This window comes from Varroa destructor, unplaced genomic scaffold (genome assembly GCF_002443255.2).
Source record: "Varroa destructor unplaced genomic scaffold, Vdes_3.0 BEIS01000004.1, whole genome shotgun sequence".
NCBI classification, from domain to species: domain Eukaryota; kingdom Metazoa; phylum Arthropoda; class Arachnida; order Mesostigmata; family Varroidae; genus Varroa; species Varroa destructor.
In genome coordinates this window covers 45,573,366-45,592,837 of record NW_019211457.1, presented here as the reverse complement: position 1 = coordinate 45,592,837, position 19,472 = coordinate 45,573,366, and the positions used below count along the sequence as shown (strand labels likewise).

At 40.3% G+C, this 19,472-nt stretch overlaps 2 protein-coding genes and 2 long non-coding RNA genes across 16 annotated transcripts in view; 2 read left to right on the top strand and 2 right to left on the bottom strand.

Moving 5' to 3' along the window:
• Window positions 1–434: 434 nt before the first annotated feature.
• On the top strand, window positions 435–3,156 carry mRpL14 (mitochondrial ribosomal protein L14). The gene is made up of 3 exons (XM_022802804.2): window positions 435–600; window positions 899–1,001; window positions 2,514–3,156. Exons 1-3 carry the CDS (start codon window positions 560–562, stop codon window positions 2,784–2,786), a joined length of 417 nt encoding a protein of 138 aa, XP_022658539.1. The 5' UTR covers window positions 435–559; the 3' UTR covers window positions 2,787–3,156.
• Window positions 3,157–4,881: 1,725 nt separating this feature from the next.
• Window positions 4,882–9,448, bottom strand: LOC147756271 (uncharacterized). Of its 2 annotated transcripts, none has more exons than XR_015326767.1 (2): window positions 9,308–9,448; window positions 4,882–8,978 (listed from the first exon to the last, which is right to left on the bottom strand). It is a non-coding gene; the product is annotated as an uncharacterized LOC147756271 (long non-coding RNA). The 2 variants fall into 2 exon arrangements; XR_015326766.1 differs by having other exon boundaries at window positions 4,882–9,022; window positions 9,308–9,447.
• Window positions 8,988–19,472, top strand: part of Cpes (Ceramide phosphoethanolamine synthase) — a 46,172-nt gene continuing 35,687 nt past the window's right edge. For 5 of the 12 annotated variants that reach the window (XR_015326765.1, XM_086987572.1, XM_022805762.2 and 2 more), the window contains exon 1: window positions 9,290–9,431. The gene's annotated coding sequence lies outside the window, so the exon portion shown is untranslated. Of the gene's footprint in view, window positions 9,126–9,289; window positions 9,432–9,951; window positions 10,092–19,472 lie in introns of those variants that run through there. The other 7 variants (XM_022805770.2, XM_086987564.1, XM_022805761.2 and 4 more) reach the window with 4 other exon arrangements.
• Window positions 16,164–18,454, bottom strand: LOC147756270 (uncharacterized). The gene is made up of 3 exons (XR_015326770.1): window positions 18,030–18,454; window positions 17,526–17,736; window positions 16,164–17,181 (listed from the first exon to the last, which is right to left on the bottom strand). It is a non-coding gene; the product is annotated as an uncharacterized LOC147756270 (long non-coding RNA).

The window sequence follows — 19,472 nt, the reverse complement described above, 5'->3', positions numbered from 1 at the left end:
TAATGAGATTATGGTGTTACTAGAAGAACTGCAGAAAATCATCGATAAAAATGGCGCATGTTTAATTTAGTGATTATTTTAAAATAAAAAAATAATCGCTTAAAAGCGGTCAACACTTTTTCGGCACCCATACCGCACGAGAAGCGTGGTGTAGTAAAGAAAAACGAACATCATTAGAAGTTATTTTCAAAGATTGAACGAGGTCGGATTGCGGTCTTAAGCGGATTTAGGGTCATACTTAAGCAGACATGGGACAGCTATCCCAGCTATATATAGCGTAGTTGTTCTGCTAAAGGTGACTTCTAATCTCTGCCAAACTGATTTGCACTGTTATTTTACAAAACCTATAATTAAATAGTTACGTAATTTTCTCGAGTTGATTTTAGGAGTGCCCGCTGTAAAGATGCAAGACAAAAATCCGTTCATTCATCCCGGACAATTTATTGTTTACATGTTAGGATGTTTACATCGCGCACAGTGAGATAAGACTGTTTCAACTTTTTTATTGTTGTATTTTAGAATATAACTACATCAATAGTGAGTATTATTACATGTTATAATGTCAGCAATATTGGGAGCCATGCACCGGCAAGCATTCAGGTTCGTACATAGGATAATCAAATATTAGTACTTTCGTATTAATGTGATGAACCGTATTTATTGTGACGATCAGTCGTAACCGGTCGCCGGTAAATTATCGCTAATTTTTTTTATCATACATACACTCAATTAACAACGTATATTCAACTAGTGATTTTGAACTGTTGTGCTAAATCAGCAACGACATATCATACCCCTGACTCACCCATAGTGACCGGGTACACACCTACAGGAAAAGTTAGACTTCTTTTGTAAAGAGAATCTCTATTCAAATTGTTCGTCTAAATATTTCTTACAGCACCACAAGCTGTTTGCAACATATTCAGAAAATGTGTCGACTACGTGTAGTTGACAATTCGAAGTTGGGCAAGGAAGCCATGTTAGAGGGTAAACCTCCAAAGGTTGGTATTTATCGCAGAGAATAGATGTTTCTTGCACATAGTATTTTTGTGTGTAATTCAAGATGTTTTTGTCTAGTAGCGAGTGTATGGCTTGAAACTATATTTAGTGTATTATTTTTCCTTGGAATGAATACAATCAAACTGGTTGCTATCGGTCGATGTCTATCAAAAGGATAGGTTTCGATAGTTGATGGACGTTGATCATATAAATTTTACGTCGACTATTGGTTCTATAGAGGCTCTATATATATAATCGATAGAGAATTGATCTTTATAGATAATTTCATACGAGAAAATATACAGGCTATACGGTAAATGTAAGCGAAAAATACAACGGTGAAATATAACATTCAGCTTGTACACACACGCTTATCAAAAACAGACGATATTTTGCTTTTCTTTGTTTTATGATATTAAGTTGTTATAAACGAACTCGGCAGACTTTGAAATTGAATATCTGGGCAGCCATATACCTGTCATGTAAGTTTTCGTATATAAATTCTCGCAAAATACGACTCTTGAAATAAATAGAGTGGGTTATGTTCCCATCAGTTATCCATTTTGAGGTAAGGAAACCCTGTAATTACATGGATCTAGGTTAAGGTCAACGTTAGATATTCTTTCACTCAACCTAAAAAATAATTGAGGCATAGCAATGAGGTTGCGATCAAGTAATCAGATTTCGCTCGTTTGATTACCATGCAAACGGTCTATGAATCTCTTGAGAAGGTCGAGATATCGGGCTAAGGCGACGTTATTCTCTCGCCTGGTCCTTCTTTGGCTGACGGTAGGAATTGAACCGTGCCTCGCTTATGGCGACCGTTTTTCGTCTATTAAATTCCCGGAAATTATACGTGGGTACATCATAAGCATTTCCAACTGGTCTGAAGTCAATTCGCGGCGGACTTATTTTCTACTCAGCTTACACATTACCAATATTTGGGTCATACTTCTGTAGCACGTTACATCTTTGCTATTAAATAATATTTTTGGTGTAGAGTACCCTTACGCTCCAAGTTCTGCTTTCGTGAAAAGCTTGCTCGATCATGGTAATGCGTTTTGGTCTTTCAGGTCACAACTTCTGGTCACCTTCTTCGTGGTCTCCAACATAACAAGCTCAATTTTTGAATCGTGTGCACTATTTACGTATTATCCTTTTGTTTAAGGCCTCCTTGCCTAATACCTTCTAATTTCCGCAATGCCGTGCCCTTCAGGAAGCAGAAACTTAACCACTGAGCATTGATTTTCAAAACTATAGAATGTGTGTTCTTTTGAACTTATTTTTCGTTGGGTAAACTTGGCCGGTTTCTACTCACAAGTTTTTAGAAGACTGGAGTATTTACCAGCCAAATTTCGTCTGCGATCGATGCGTAGTAAAAAAAAAAGTTTAAATTAAAGTCCGTCGAACTCGCTTGTAACAGCTTAGTACTATAATACCTTTCGTAGTCGATATTGAATAGTACTGAGCGCCTATGTGACTCTCGATTTGAATGCTGTTCTTGCTTGTTTCAGGTAATCCACGTATACAATAATGTTGGTAAAGCTCAGCTGGGCGACAGGGTTCTTCTTGCTATCAAGGGGGAAATGAAAAAGGGCATTCTCGTCGGAGCAAAGTGGAAGAAACAAGAAGTGATGCGACCTCGTTTTGACTCGAATAACGTCGTTCTGATAGACGACACGGGCAATCCATTGGGCAACCGGATTCTGGCGCCTTTGCCTATGTGTCTACGCGCAAAAAAAGACGATTTCAATAAGTTAATTTCTATCGCCACTCGATTCGTATGAAATATTGTCTGATTTGTAAGCGTTTCAGAGTATTCTGGGCGAAATCCATATACTACCAATTTGATTTAAATATATTTGTCGTCTTAGCTTATAAAAGTAGTATTTTACGTTGACACACAGAATAGGGTTGTGCCCAAGTACATGATTCTTTGTAAATGTATTCCAGAGGAAAGCAAGCTGTATTGCGTAAAATGGAGTATCGCATAGTGTATTTATCTAGTAGTTTATTAAAATATTTAGGTTAATTGCTTGAAAACTCTTTATTACACGAAATTTGAAGTTCACTAGGATCGTATCCTTCAGCCTTGCCTGATACCTTTTTTTTATAATAAATATAATAAATTAATGCTTCTCGCTACGGTGGAAATAATTACGTGGGCTCTTAGCTGCTGTTATTAGCATGAAAGCAGTAGCAAAAAGCGTTTTTCTTTAATTTTCTTTACGAATAATAATTTTGCTTTGTGATTATTTGCACAAATCGAGATATAGTTTGTCCATATTTGGACGGAGAATAGCGAACGATAACTAAGAGGTCTTTTTTTTTTTAAAGTAGATTATTTGTCTACTTTGGTTTCTAGCTTGGAAAAGAATTGAATAAAATTAAAAAAAAAATAAAGAATTGAAATATATTAGAAACACATTACATTAAAATGTAGAGCCTGGAGATTAACCTTATCTTAGCAACAAAAAGCTCAAAAATAAGATATGATTTATATATATATATATATATATATATAATATATATATATATTTATCGATGACCTTTATAGAAAATGATGTAATACCACACGATTCAAAATATGAATGCTCGTTGTAACAGAATAGCGATCTCGAAAAAATCCAGGCGCTGTTGCATAATTCCTTTTGCTTCTCAACGAGTAACTAAATATCATTGCAGTAATTTAATGAACATAATTTTTCCAAACGTAATTGGATTAATTATATCAATATTAATGGCTCTTGAGTTTCTAGGCTCCGGAATTGAACTTATGCATACGATATACGGCGCCTACTAAAGATTTCCGAGCACACAACACAATATCGATATATTAAATATCGTGTATTTCCAAAGGCCTTTCATGTTATCATGAGGATAATAGTTCATGTCGTGTCACGTGTTACTACGAAAGCCGCACGAGCGTCAAGAGTTTAGTCTTTACGAAGTCAAATATTTGATCGATGATAGCATAAAAAACGAGCTTCTTATAAAAAAAAAAAAGCTGGAGTGCGAAAGGAACCGATCAGTGTCAACTGTTTATCGCTGAATTTATATAAGTCATTTGTTGGAAAGAAAAAGAGCACCGTGAGTATCTGGTATGATTGCATTTCATTATTCCTCCACCGTCACCCATTACCCATCACAACAGCATGGATATGACGTTTGTGTAACAGATTGTTAACGTTGAGGAGGCTCACCATTAAAACCTCGATGACCAAAGAACTAGAAACATTTTAATAAGACTAAAACTTTCATTTGACACATTGAATGCATCAACAGTTAAAATAATATGATACCCACTCATTTTTCCACGCAATGTAGATAATCGTGCCGAACAATGTGGATATCAAACAACATTTAAGATTTTACCCTAGCTCCTTGGATACTACAATAAGACTGATAATATAGAAGCCCTTAATCAATCTAAAAGTCATCTAAAAATTATTTAGTTATATATATATATATATATATATATATATATAGCCAGTTATTGAATTCTTTTAGTTAGCCACACATGCTCCGACAGGAAAAAGTGATTCTCGCCAGCTACGTGCTCTTTAACTAGCATAGCCTAGGTGTCTCGCATGTTATTCAGGATTAACACGTGACGCAAAATCGATCGCTACAAGCTCCATGACGAAAATTGTAGCAATTTAATAATGAAGTAGCTGGATTTTTATGTAAGCTGCTATTGAAATATTTACTAAGGTAGCGCCAAATTGTTTTCCGTAACGCACTTCTTTTTCAGGGCAAAAAAATTCGAAATTTGTGCTGCTCTTACTATTGATTCACATTGAAAATCAGTTTGAGAGAAGTGTTCCAAGTTGTGATTTTCAGCCTGGTAGAGAAAAACTTTTCTAAAGATATTACTACAAATTTACAGTTCACACTAGACACTTTATTAAATGCTATTAGATCGATGCTTGTTATTATTAATATTTGGCAGCCAACGAGTCACTTTTTCATGACGCGTAGAAAACAAGTGCTACTTTATAATTGTGTATATGTCATCAGCGTAAGTGTGACAGTATCATACCCGTCAGCATTAGGTGTCTTATAATCATTAATGCGTTCCTGGTATTTCGCCTATAGTCCATAGCTAATTGTTCGTTTTACTTCCATACTTTACGTGTCATCAGTTTGCATCTAGCTTGGGGTGAGCAGCAACGGATGAAGTATCTCTAGTACGGAGATCGTGACAACACAGATTTGTATTCGCTTGACGCAGACCATTACCTGTACTGTGTTTGTATACATATTGAGTCCGCTTTTCGTACAGTATTATCATCAATAAAAGCTGCAGTGTTGTGCCTCACGGTCGTTATGAATGACAGGAAAAAAAATGACTGAAAGGAGTTCTTGTTGTTGAAGCCGGCATTTCGAAGTGAACAGAGCATGAAAATGGTTTCTCTTGAATATTATGGGCAATGGTCAAAGGACAGTGAAGTCATCGCGTTCTTGCAACTTTATGGCTGCTGAAAGTGAAGTCCTATGCTAAAGCATAAAGAAAACGTTTTACCATTTGATAGCATAGTATCCTAGCCATTTTGACTAGAGATGGTGATCATGAGTAACTTGCTTTTTCTATAGGCTATGCGATGCGTCGAGGCAGCAGCACAATATTTCGTGTTATCTGACATCGATCATTCCAACCTTTTCTGTATACGTGAGGACCTAGTAACAAAGGTTTCTCCCGAGGTGCCTTCTTCGATAAAAATGGAACTATGAGCACGACAAACCAAAGTAATAATAGATACAATATACAGTATCGGCAAAAGTAATTAGAATTTGATTTATCTATCGACCTGCAGGAAGTAAGCTTGGAAGATGCTAGTTTGATCAAAAAACTGCAAACCGATTTGAAAAAACCTTGTATTTTTTTGCCATGGAAATTGTTACTCATGAAACCCGCAAATATATGATCCGGTAGCTTAAGATGGATTCTGTATGAAGTAAAATGGGGTAGTAAAGTAAGTACGGACTCAGAAACAGAGCAACATGCGGATCTGTAGCTAGGAGACACTAGTTAAGCCCTTTGCTACCATGAAAAATGTCCAGAAATTAAGTAAGCGTAATTTGGATCTACGCATCATGTTTCTACTAAAAAAGAAAAGTTTGTTTGCTAATCTTAGAAACAAGTTGCGGTCGAGATCCGAATCTGGGCATAGACACACCTCGGGAACTGGAAGCCAGCCGAGCGGTGGAACACCTAATAACGATTCCGGACGTAAAACTCGAAACATGGTGCCCGCTCTAAAACGACATAATCTTGCATCTATATCCTAGAACTGGCTTGTATTAAGTAAAATATGTATTAAGTTGAAAACCTTTTTACTCCTTATATATGCATATCGTCAGTATGGACGTTTGAGCATAATGAGCCGATCATACTTTATCATTATAGTAATGTTTTTACTCATGCATAAAAAGCGTTTTACACAGTTATTTTTGGAGGCACTGGTGAGTCTAAACGACGAGCATTCGATCGTGCTGCTTGATCCGAGTACGTTAGGCGATAAAGCAACCCGATGATAAATGACCAATTGGAAGATCCTACTATTTGAAGTTTGTGTTCTTCCCTCCCACTTTCCAGTTATTTGCCGAACTTTGGCCAGTATTACTTTTCAACCCTGTTCAATGCGAGGATATTGTATCAATGGGGGATTTCAATGTTCATATTCCAACGCGATAAACCTATTCAATACGCAGCTCTTTTTATTGTTACCAACATCATATGCTTCCAGAGGTCGGCTAGCATTGAAGTCACCCCACAGGGTTCATCATAGACAGCGCATTGCGCCCGTACATTTGTAACACATTACATTAATATGCGTGTTCTATTTAAGGTATACTAAAATTATCGCTAACCACCTCGATATATATCTAGCCGATTTTGCAAGGGGGTGATTGAACGTTCTCGGCTTTCTGGTGTGCTGCGTAAAACATTGAAAATTTAATTTAAAAAGCGTCAAAGTTTCGTACTTAGATGTAGCTGGGTAACGCAACAAAATTACCGTTATTATACTAGCTATCGACACGGCTAGATTTGCCTGAAAACCTTTTAATAATTAGAAAATTAACCTATGATAATGAAAGCGTTAATGCCGTATCACGGAGGCCTCTACAGTGCAAGGCTAACTCAACTTAATAAAGTAACTTAATAAAGTTAGAACTACACATTTTGCTAAATACAGTTAATACTCTGCTGTGTATATACATGTGAACAAACAGTGGTGAGGTATCGAGACAGCAAGTTTGTGAATGGAGTTCTTTGTCGTATTTTTTCTTTAAAGACACATTGGTAAAACACGCTGCGAGATTCACATAGAGAACAATATTTATAGCATGTTACTAGTCGCACCGGACGATCTTTTATTAGCTGATTGAATTCCTTCATGGATGGTAGTAATAGGCGTGATAGGACAGTACTAATGGCAATGCTAAGTGACCCAAATTTAGCATGTCGTTTTTTGCTAATAGTTCAGTTAATTCCATCCGCAAGCAGATTTGCCAACATCTCAGTGCTAAAACAAGCTTATGCTCAAACAGGCCTATACTAAACAAACATGATCTTTAGGCACACTACATAGCTCAAATATAGAAATAGCTTTTGATGGGACCATTCGGTTAATTGATATGTTTACGGCAGTCAACCCCGACTCTGGAGGCTGCCCTGATCGAACTTCGACCAACACCAAATCACGCTGTCTCTCCATTCTCATTGACCTTGCCTGTGCGGGGAGTCGAGACGGATTACATGCCACGTTCGTGCAGCTCACTCACTCTGCTTTTAGAACACACGTCTTCTTCACCGTGCATCGTTCTTGCTACGAATTCGAATCGTTTTTTTCCTTGATCTATTGATAATTTCTTTCTGATTATTATGCGCCTTCCGCCTCCTATACAAAATACTCTCCATGTGTTTCGCATACGCACGCACCGATTCCTACGCGCTGGCTGGCTGGCTAATCTTTCCCTTCCATCCAGTTGACTTTCTCCTCCTTTTCGTGGCTGGCGAAGATGAGCCGCTGTTCCCGATCGAGCGCGGCCACTTGCTTAGACACAAGGCTTCTGTTTGCCTGCCGATGGCGACCCTTTCATGCGCGGCCATCGCTTTCCCTCTCTCAGCTGCTGATCAGTGTGAGGGCCGTTGACAAACTTCAGAACATCCGTGATGACGTAGGGTGGTCGCAGTTTCGTTGCCAATCTGCTGAGCAATAGAGCAGCAGGTGAGCGAATTTAATAGGCAACCACAATCACCTTCGGCGTTGCCGTAGTTTCTTTTTGCGCCACCGCCAACGGCTTAAACGAAGTAATCGACGTTGTATCGAACCAGCACGCGAACATACAGTCGTACTGGTTTGGCTTGGTAGAGCGTCGCGTCTGAGCTCAGCGTACCGATTTTCTATAGCGCGAAAAAGTTGACTACGGACGCTGCTGCCTTTGCGGCTGCGGTGCGACCTGTCGGATCGTTCGACAATCGGTCTGGTGGGCCCTTCGCGGTAGCTCGGAGGCGCTACACCATTTACCGTCGCAACTCAACTTTGTGTAACAATAGCATCCGAGGAGAACGACAGGAGTTGGGAGTCGATTGAGATCCGCCAGCAATCGTGCAGTTTTGCGGTACTGGTTCATACATAAAAATACGAGACAGAGTAGTTGTTATTACGCCAACGGTGCCTCCAATAGGTAACGACAGGCCAGTAGTCAGTTATTTTTCTTCTGTTTGTGTTGTATGCGTGTCTAGATGTACATGCTGAGCGTTGAGTTTGCTGTATCCATCTATTGGTCTGTGTCACCTCCGTGCGTTTCTGCGACAGTCATCCAAGTAAAGTCGATAAGAAAACAACGGGTTGCTCGCTCATGTTTAGCGGTGGCGACGGACTTCATTTCGTGTGGGGTCGTGCTGGTGTCCAAAATCACTTGTGGATTACGGTCACAGTTGGCGGATGCGCGTACGGCGTTGTCTGCTTCTACGTAAATAGCACCATAGAAAACATGTGCAGTGGAGTACAGACTTAAACCAGAAGAACGAACCAAGATAGTATCTCGCCACTGGGAGAGGGCAGGTTGTATAAGCCCGATTGTCTCGCAAGATAAAACAACCACCAGTCAAAGATGTAAGAGGAATGTAACTTTTGCACTGTCGAAATATAGGATTGAAGTGTTGTGCAGTTTGTGACAATAACTACGCAGGCAATAGTGCCGAATTGTGACCTAGTAAAGTGCACGCTCTGCATTATTATTATGGAGTATGGGACAAGTTAAACAGAAGCACAATCAAAAAAGATCGTAGCCTTACCCAGTAGCTAACTTCGTTCCCGGGAGTCCATTCAAGCCGGCTGCTTATCAATCGCACATCCAGGGTCATCAATTATGCATCGATCCTCGATGCATCAGCCGTTATTGACCAAACTGAGAAAAGGGTTCGTAAGTCGAAGACATTAGCTGAGGTTCATGAGACCACAATGTAGACAACGCCCTTAGAGCGAACGATAGAACGACAGCGAAACGCCAAAGGAATTCGAGTGGCTATAGACTATTGAGAGCTGTATGTAACGAAAACAAATCGAAAGGCGTGCTTTTATGTGATGCTGGTCGTGTGGTGTACGTCGTATATTGTCAAAATAACTTGACATATGTTATGACGTGCAGAGCAATAGGTAACAAGGTTATTGCTGTCGATGGCACGGAGACGTGCCGTCACTAAATTGAACTCAATTGAGCACCCATAACCGACAGCGAACTATTGATCAGCTTTTACATTATCACTAGCCCGAGCTGGTAAAAGCCGCTTTGATTGGGCCCACTCTCTCCGCGATACTGTCCTATGTTATTACATTCATATAGCCTGTAGTCGCATTGCTAAATCACTTCCATTGTTAGCAAGCGCAGCAGAGGAAAGCGTGCGCAACAGACCTAAAGTTCCCAGCTTCAGTCGGCTGAGTATCCACAAGACGACTGCAGCCGCTGCGGTAAATGCGTACAGCTCCTAGTCAAAGAGCAAACAGCTGTTCATCTGCCCACATGCAAATTCATGATGACAACGCCTAAATCTGGAGTCAAGGAAGGCCAAAACGAGAACGGTATGTGACCACGTTATGATGGTCTTTGGCTTCTCTCTTCACTAGAGACTGCCCTATTTGGCTTAGTTTACTTGAAAATTGGAAGTAGTAAAGTGCGTCAGGTCCTACCGCAGCTGATTAGTCGTATAGCTTGTTCACGTATTAGGTGAGAATCAGAAAGAAATGACGCAGACTGGATGGTCGGTAGTCGCTTTTGGCTCGATACCTGTAGAATGTTGAGTGAGCCACAGTAAATTGGGGGACACAGCTTAACCGCACTTGTGTTTCTCTCTTTCTGGTGTATTACATAAGCTTCGTGGCCGGTAGTCTGCAGGGTATTTGTTGTTTGGTCGGTCCGCATTGCGATGTATGGAAAGCACTTGTCTCCTGGAAAGCATTTCTCTGAGTTTGAGAGTACGTTTCTTTTTGCCAGAAAATGCCTGTTGCTCGATTGCTTTTATATGTACTCAGTGTCGTTTTTGAACGACAATCAATTTGGTTGAAGTATTCTCCTCGTGTCTTTGTGAGGTATGACTCGTACGCGATTTTTGACTCTTCATCGAAAAGCTATGGGTGTTTGTTAGCAATTAAGGATCAACTATGGAAATCATGTATGGTTAAATCGATGATATTTCAGATGTTCCACAAATTATTATTACTCTTTTTTTTTACTATAATATGTAGAATTATAGGGATAAGAATTATTTAATTATAGTATTTATGATCAAATAAAGCTAGGTTTTACAAGTCTTACGTTACAATCACTTACAATTCATGCATATTAAAATATCTATATTGTCTTAACGTGCCTCCCAGGCACCACGGTGAAATGGAGGCGATGCTGTACGGTCCGAGTATGGGTCGCCCGGTAATCATTTTTATGCAGACGTTTTTGAAGGCGAACGTATGCAAGTGTCTATACTATTCTGTAGTTTTAATTGGAAATTCTTTTCTTCGATTTTCTGGTGAAACCACTTGTAGCCAAACGTATCTTCATAACGGGCACGAATATACGAACAAAATAATGGGAACTCAGCCTCTCTAGGATAAGAACTGGTAGTGGTGTATGCAACATTTGGAGTGTTTTGTTCTTGTAACTGTTGCTACCTTCAGGAATCGGTTGGCTCATTGGTTAACATTGTAGAGTTTTTACAATAAGCGTTACTATTTTTTGGTGACTACGGAGTTCATGTGGGTAAGTGCTAGGCCTCTTCTTCAATACAGAACCAATAAAACCCGCAAAATATTATCTTCCATCACAGATCAGTCAACATTCGTTGTTAGCTGTACGGAACCGACTCGAGAAATTGCGAAGTAAGTGCATTGATTTATGCCTATCCATTATCAACTTACTCTTGGATGGCCACGATATAAATGTACGTTAAAATGACTGTACTTAAAGCTTTCATTGGGCGGGCACTGCCGAGTCCCCCGGAAGGTGGACATTCATAAAGCGATTTAGTTGATCTGGCTAACATTGTGACGCCCGCGACCCGATCTAAGTCCACTGTGACCGGCCGAGAAATAATTGTGGGTCGACGAATGTCCAGTGGCCTGGTAAGTAGGCCGATAAATAACGGAGTAACCAAACATCACACATCCACCAAGAACGTGACTGTTTTTTCCTCGATCTAGTTCGAAGTGAGTGTATGCCACTAAATAAAGAACAACATTGTTTATATACACTCTACTATTTTCCTACATTTATTGGTTCGGCAACTTTTTCTGTCATCTATTTTACAAAGCATAATTTGTTTCAACAAGCCGCTCCATGATCGGGCTCCTGTCACATGAAGGCTATACTGTGATGTTCTATTTATAAAGAGCCGCAGCGCCAGCACTGTTAAGCTTACAAGGAAGGAATCTTGTTGGATAGGTCAATTTGTTATGTATAGGAAGAGTTAAGCGGTGCCATTACGCTATTATGTAACGAGCTCCACATATTTAACATGACATTGTTTTTGTTGCTATTATTCGAAAATATAAATGTTCATGCACAATGCGAGATGCTACGACAAGCTCCAAATCATGCGCGTTGTCATGATAAGCTCATACTCATTGACGTTAATTGGCGTGTCCTACGTACAGGTTACCGGAACAAAATTGATGAATAAAAAGAGTGGAATAAAATGTTTTCTATGTGCCAATAGGAATATTTATTACGAACAAGCCCATTGAGTGTAATGTTTATTCGTTTTTCCAAAGCCCACATTTCGACTCGTAGCTTAACCCATCCGCGAGTAATTTTTGAAAATTCGTGACTAAAGTAACATAAATACGTGAAAAAAAGTTACGCCAAATGGAAAATTTTTGAGAAGATTAAAACTCTTCTCTAATAGAAGATAGTTTTCAAAAACGAAAGCGCGCACCTAATGGTGATAGATACTCTCGTTCCGCGTATAATTTCCGCGTCGAAATTCTGAAATCATCAATGGCATTTTACGACATTTTGGAAAAAGTTTCAAAAAGTATATTTGATGTAGTCCCTGTTGTAAATATTCGATATTGCCTCGTGCAACTTTGGCTTGGCTTCTTTGTGAAGTTGGCAACAACGTAAGACGTTCTTTGCCGAACGAAGGAACAGCAAACAGGCTTGCTTTGTAATTCCACGACGCTGCTTTTGTTACTATTGCCCGAGTTTTTCTCTCGTTAACTGAAAAATAAATCAAACGCAGTGTAGCTTTCGTTCCCGTTTCATACTTGACTGTTACACGTTGCGTGTATTCATAAGGGTGTGTGACGGCTCATTTATGTAAGGACCACTGTGGTCGCTGTTATAATTGGTGTCGCCTCCGATCCGTCCCCCATAAGGAAAACCGGCTGTCTGCGTGGAACAACGGCTCTAACAGGCACGGCCAAAAAGCGACGACCACTTTCCTTCTCCGGCAAACTCGCTTGTTTCTTTTTTGCTGCTGCTGCTGTTTCTGCCGCTGCTGTACTTGGGACGAACGACAAATAATTGTTGTCGTTTTGTTAGTTTCTGTGGCCCCGTCGATGATAGGTAACGGCATCCGAGATTCTTTCGTCGTGCTGCATCACTACGAGGTCCTTATCAGGAATACGAACAGCAAGAACGATGGCTAGGACGATGTGGACGGTATTCTATATCAAACTAGCCCTATGCAACGATCTAAAATAAGATGGTCCTCTATTGAGTGGGTAGGTACACGATGAGGCCCCATCCGGTCTGTTTTGGAATCCGACCCAAGTATAAGCCTTTATAGGGCCTCAGCCAGGCCTCAGTAATAGACCACAAACGTTAAAGGTACCTGGCGCCAAAACCACGGAGCCGGCTGAGATGTAGAGGACTACGCAGATAACAATTACTGTAGAAGGAATTTATCTTGCTCTTATTTTGTGCTTTTTATGCTGGTCCAAAGCAGTCCAGAGTACCGCTGGCTACGTAGTCCGCCGGCAGTGTCGACCCGAATCAGCCTCAGCTGGCTTCATGCCTTCAAGCAAAGCGGTTGTTTACCAAACGGTTGTTTGTTACCAAAGGCGAACTATTCCACTGTTCCATCCAAGCTGACGGTGATAGCGTGAGTCATGACAGCGGTCGCGACGGCTCACTGACGACGCAGCTGAGTGAAATAATAACAGAGGGCAGGGCTGATGCCCTAGAGGCGCGAGCGGTTCGAATGGCTTGTAACGTGGACGGACGCTCCGCGAAGCTACATGTAGGATCACACCAGCACGGCAGCGCTCCGTGCCAAGTCAACAATTGTCGCACTTCTTTTTCTTTTCTATCCCTCCAGTCAATACGGCAGGTATTGGCAAGTGTTCCGAGACGGGTTAAGTTGGTTGAGCTGGGTGGAGCTCTCGGAAACAAAAAAAAAGGAGCAGCAAAGGTAGACAGAAGGAAGACATGGGGTTTAAGGGACTCACGTGGTGTCGGATGCAGTAACACTGGCGCTCTGCTAACGGTCTATTTTTTTTTTGTCGAAGAACTATGCGGCTCACAATGCGTAGGGTCGCACCAGTTTGATGATTCCCAGCACGAGCTTGTGAAATGCGAAAAAAAAAAAGTTTGTTTCTAGCACAGAACAGTGGAGTGTGCTTGTGGAAAACGGATCTAAAAAAATGAGATTGAAATTAAGGAATTAACGTTTTGAAACGAAGTGAAACGATGCTGTCGTTGATGCAGACTTGAATCGTAGTCATAGCTGCCCAAGTTGTTGATTGATGCTGATTGTGTCAATGCTCTGAAGGTCAGCGAACAACAAATGGCTATAAACGCTGACTAATTAGTACTCATCCGTTCAAAAAGCTAAAGAGAGAGCGATACAATTAAAAGAAAACAAAAAAAAAAACACGCTAAGCTACGTTCAACCAAATCGACTCTATCTTATCCATATGATATTTAATCTGGAAGAACCATAGGGCAAGTATCTATTTAGCAGCTTGGACTAGTAATGAAAAACCAAGCCGATCTTACCGTATTACTAGCTAATATATATATATATATATATATATATATATATATATATATATAAGTATACTAATAATAAATTTAAGCGTGTACTCCACCTGTGACCTCGAACCAAGTCTTCGGCATAACTTCTATCAAAGGGTTCCCATTCCTACGTACCGTAGAAAAGTAGTGACAAGTGATTCTATGAGACGCGTCTATGGCGTATCGTTGACTATTAACGTTATTTCAAAACTTCCCAGACTAAAACGGTAAGCATCTGGATATGTTGGAAAAAATAAGCCTAACAGAATTGAGTCATTTGAAATCATTAGACGGCATTGATGTTGAACCATTTACGTGATAATAGCAAGACAGTTTGACGGCTTGATGTGCTTAACTATAGTCTACACTAAATCACAAATATATAAAATACCCAGTTAATAGACTACATCCAGCCTTGGTACTTAGCAGGCTCGTCAATACCGTAGCGGATTTGGTTGATCATTCAGTATAGCCTATCGCGATGTTAATTTCTTTGACAGGCCGCAGCCACTAGGATAATTTCCTAAACATAGAGGAAGTCCATTATAGATATATTGAGCGAGACGCACCCTTTATCTGAAAGCATCATGTAATCAACAGGTCACAGTTTATTTCCGTTTACAGAGACACCAGTTCACTTAGATTTGTGATAGTCGCTCTGTATGAGTCTCCAGAAATGATTAGGAAAAAGTGGGACTAAGGTTTATGATAACGACAGACCTAACCGTAGTGAAGTGTACGGGATACAGTCGACAGATGTGATGCCGAACGGCTAAAACGCTCGACTCAAAACCCGAAACATTTTCTTGTGTGATATTATAAAATTCTCAGTGACAGCTCCGCTTTCATAGCAATATTAAACATCACAAAGATCTTATAATGCCAACTTTGTAAGTGTCCCGTCCAACCTGCTCGGCGCCTTTTTTTAATATCTTTCCACAAAATCATCCGTTGGATTTTATGCAATGTAATAACCCATGTGTATTTTAGTTATACGCCCGGTACATAACCCGTTAGGCTTTTCTTTACACGACTGGCTCCCAGCAGCAAATAGAGCGTGCCTACGTCCAGATTCGAACCTGTGCCAGCACGTGTCCCTGAGGCATACACTTCACAGCTGCGCTATGACGAGCATCGCCAATAGCTTGCGATCGGCCTGCTGTGTGATATATGCAAACGCCAGCGTGAGGTAGTGTCGTCTTCATTGAACGATATACTCACAATCAACGCGTAGCACGAACTTCCATTTTGACATAAATACCATAGCTGACAACTCGTTGTAGTGTCTCTGTGCAAGAAAACTACAGAAGTCGGGGCCGCTGTTCGCGCCATCGTCCTGTCAATTCACGAGATAGCCATTGTGTAACATCGTTCCAGGCTCAGGGATGTGAACGTCGCAGCACGATAATATTGAATATATTTTTACAGCATATAAATAGATCGTACGTAAATTCGTCTCCGCGCCGATTGTTTACTGCCACGAGGGAAACTCTTATATAGCCGTGTATAGTTGTAGGATCATTAAGTAATCGTATACTTGCCAAGGGTAACGCCAATTAGCTACGATATTCCTTTTTTGCTATGGGCAAACATAGGGCCGCAATAGTGGCGCTAGTAGCAATGTTTGAAAACTTTCGGGAGGTTATGAAATAATTAAGAAAGAAAAAAAAAAACAAAAAAATCGCGTACAGAATATCTACGCTTTCCATCAGGTAAGCAATTTGTCTATCGAAGCAACCGTTCTGGACAAAAAGATTTGCGAATAAATTTTTTATGAATAAATAATAAAAAAATAAAATAAAAAATAATACAACAATAAAGTATACAAAACTAATGTATATGGAATATAAGATAAAAATCTATATAAAAGTATATTAAAAAAAAGTTTTCTTAATGGCTTACAGTTTAAATAGTAGAAGTCTGTATGTGAAGCTTGAGTTTATGGAGAGCACATATAATAAGATTAAATTGTGCCAGCTAAAAGGCAATGTAGTCATTACATGTAATTCCAGTCAGTGTTGCTATCAGGTTTACGGTGACTACGGAAGCTTTGTTCTTTGTGAACTTTGAAAGGATGTATACAAATCGCGCAAAAATAGTGCTATAATTGAGAAGGTTAGGTCGTTCGGCATTGAACCGACTCTGTGGCAATTTGATTTGGCCTGGTTTATTCCACATAAAATATAAAGTTCCGATTTTCTAATTGTTCAGCATCTAACTGAACGGACGTAACAGGTTTTTTGACATTTGAAGGTATCGGTTCGCTAGAGACACGGACAAAGCCATTACATCCTGGCGAAACAACCTTCTATTGCTCTAAGTATTACATGACAATAGTTTTTATCAATTTGTACGTGTATTCATCAAATGTGTGCTTATGCTTCGGAGCACCACGGGATAGTACTTGCAACGACACCCACCTCAATTAAGCATCTAGTTACGTAATTTATATAGACATGCGATCCAGCACGAAAGCCAGCAAGTGCTACTAAAGAGGCAGTAGGCGCCACGTAAGAGTTGATTCCGATCGTAAACAATTTACTTGTCGCCATTCAGAAAGTGTTTTCTAGCACAGAACGTTATGCCGGACCAGTTCAGAATACCGGCTGGATTGCATCGATCCGATCTGCCGCTGCTGAACTCTCCATGGCTCCGTGTCTGTAAAAGTGGCTGTATTTAATTAATTAATTTCTTAATTCGGCTACGTTCAGGAATGAAGCTGGCACTGGGTCTGGAACGGTACTTATTATTTGTTTAGTGGCAATCATTTACCATTTAGGTGATCGTTCCCGGTTGCGAACAAAGACATATATACAATATGGCAAACCTTCGTGTGTTCCTTCCTGAACCAAAATTAGTATATCATTTTATATGGAAATTGTAGTCGCTACATGACAGGAGGGATGTTGGGTCACAATTAGTAAAATGTGATTGATACATTCATCTATCAATTACGATTATCACCTCAATGAGATCTGATTATAAGACGATACTCATCTTACCTGTCCGTACTGCAAAGTCTGTCTTCGGACGTCCGATCGGGACAACGTCGCTACCGTTGGGAATATGCGAGAAGCTATCCATTTCTGCGGTGTTTTGGAGATAATTTGGAAAAGGGGGTATTTTCTAAGTATCTTTTAGTAAAGCTATGCTTCGGGAGGCATCCTGCTACCGAGTACGAGACCCTCTTACGAACCTGAGCTCTGATAAAGCCTGTGGAATGAGAACGTATCATGTTATAGTAATTGAAGAATAATATAATCTTGTATAATTGTATGTTCGCTACATAAAAGAGCAGACGCCATCAGAACGGCAAATGTGGCAGAATGTTCGGTCAGACCGCGTAACTGTACACGGCCGACGCTGGGTAGGTGTTATACTTAATTCTACCGTAAGCCTCGTGTAACGTCTGTGCGAGCTAGCACAGTGAACGTGCACGTCCACTGTTCGCCACTGTCGCTATTGTAAAGAAAAAAAACAAAAATATTCCTTAGTAATCGCGTCACCTCGTATGTTTATGTTAGAATGTTATGGTTTGCCTTGTGTTTTCTCGAGCGTTTGCAAACGTTCACTGGCCAGCATGACTTATGTAAACTGTTAGCAGGAGCACGGCAACAGTGGAGTCGGCTTTGCAATTCTGGTCCAGCTGATGGTGGCTGCCGTTCTCGGTTAGACAGTTTCGTACGACTCACGTTCTTATAACTCTTCAACGCTGTAAAAACAATGCTGATTAAAAGCAGCGTCCTCGGCCACAACAGCAACGGCGACGACGCCGTCGTCGGTGGCCATCGCAGCAGCGAGTACGTAGGCTTACATTAATGCGGTCTAAACCGATCGAGTGCTACGACTATATTTTTAGCGAATGTTGTTGGGTCGGCTAACCGATGGGCCCTTTGAGCGAGTCGTTCGCCAGTCATGAGAGCACAGCAATAATGACGGCTTGAAATGTTTTTGTACGTTGGCGAGGAAGATGAGGTTTTTATTCGTTTCTCATTTACGTTGCCGTATTTAGGCTGATAACGCTGACGCGGGCGTTGCGGCTGTTGCTTTTGCTATCAGCACTGGGCGAGTACGCGTACGACACGTGAATGAAGGAGCAAGAAACGTATTTTTTTTTTTAAATCACTCCGGATGCCACTTCTAAAAGGAGCAGACACACAATGACAGTAAAGTGATTCTCTGTTTGTCCACACGTAGAATCAAATATACAAAAGAAGCCAAAAAAAATTGACGAACACACCATATAGCATACGTAGAGTCGCTTGTTCACGCAGAAACGGCGGCAATAAAAACTGCTGTTTTCGTTTCGACAACGAAGAATTATATCAATGCAACTTAGTAACCTATATAAAACAACTGCAGATACAATAGGAGCATGCGGAGATTGGTACCACCTCAGAATCGGCAGACAGAAACGATTCGTTGTCAATGTGCCCATAGAATGTTGTATTGGGCACCCGATTTTACATTATCATATCATACCCCAGTTTTCCGATGCCCACTTTAAATGATATATATATACATACATACATACATACGTAGAAACTTCTTCAAGTGTTGTTAGGAGGCTGTTCGCAGTGCTGCTTCGCGCATGGCAGATTGAATAAGATCTCATTATTTACCAGTTACAGCTATGGCAGACATAATGATGGTATCATAATTACAAAAAAAACACGATTATCGCGTGTGGACAAACAGAGAATCACTTTACTGTCATTGTGTGTCTGCTCCTTTCAGAAGTGGCATCCGGAGTGATTTAAAAAAAAAAATACGTTTCTTGCTCCTTCGTTGACGTGTAGCATGTCCAATGTTTGGCAATTTGAATTATTATCACTTACTTCCTATTCTTCTCATGTTCAAGAACTAAAATCTTCTCAAGCACAGCAGTGCTGACGATACTCGTTTAACATGATAGGCCTACCGTAAACTATCGGTGAAGCCCAAACATG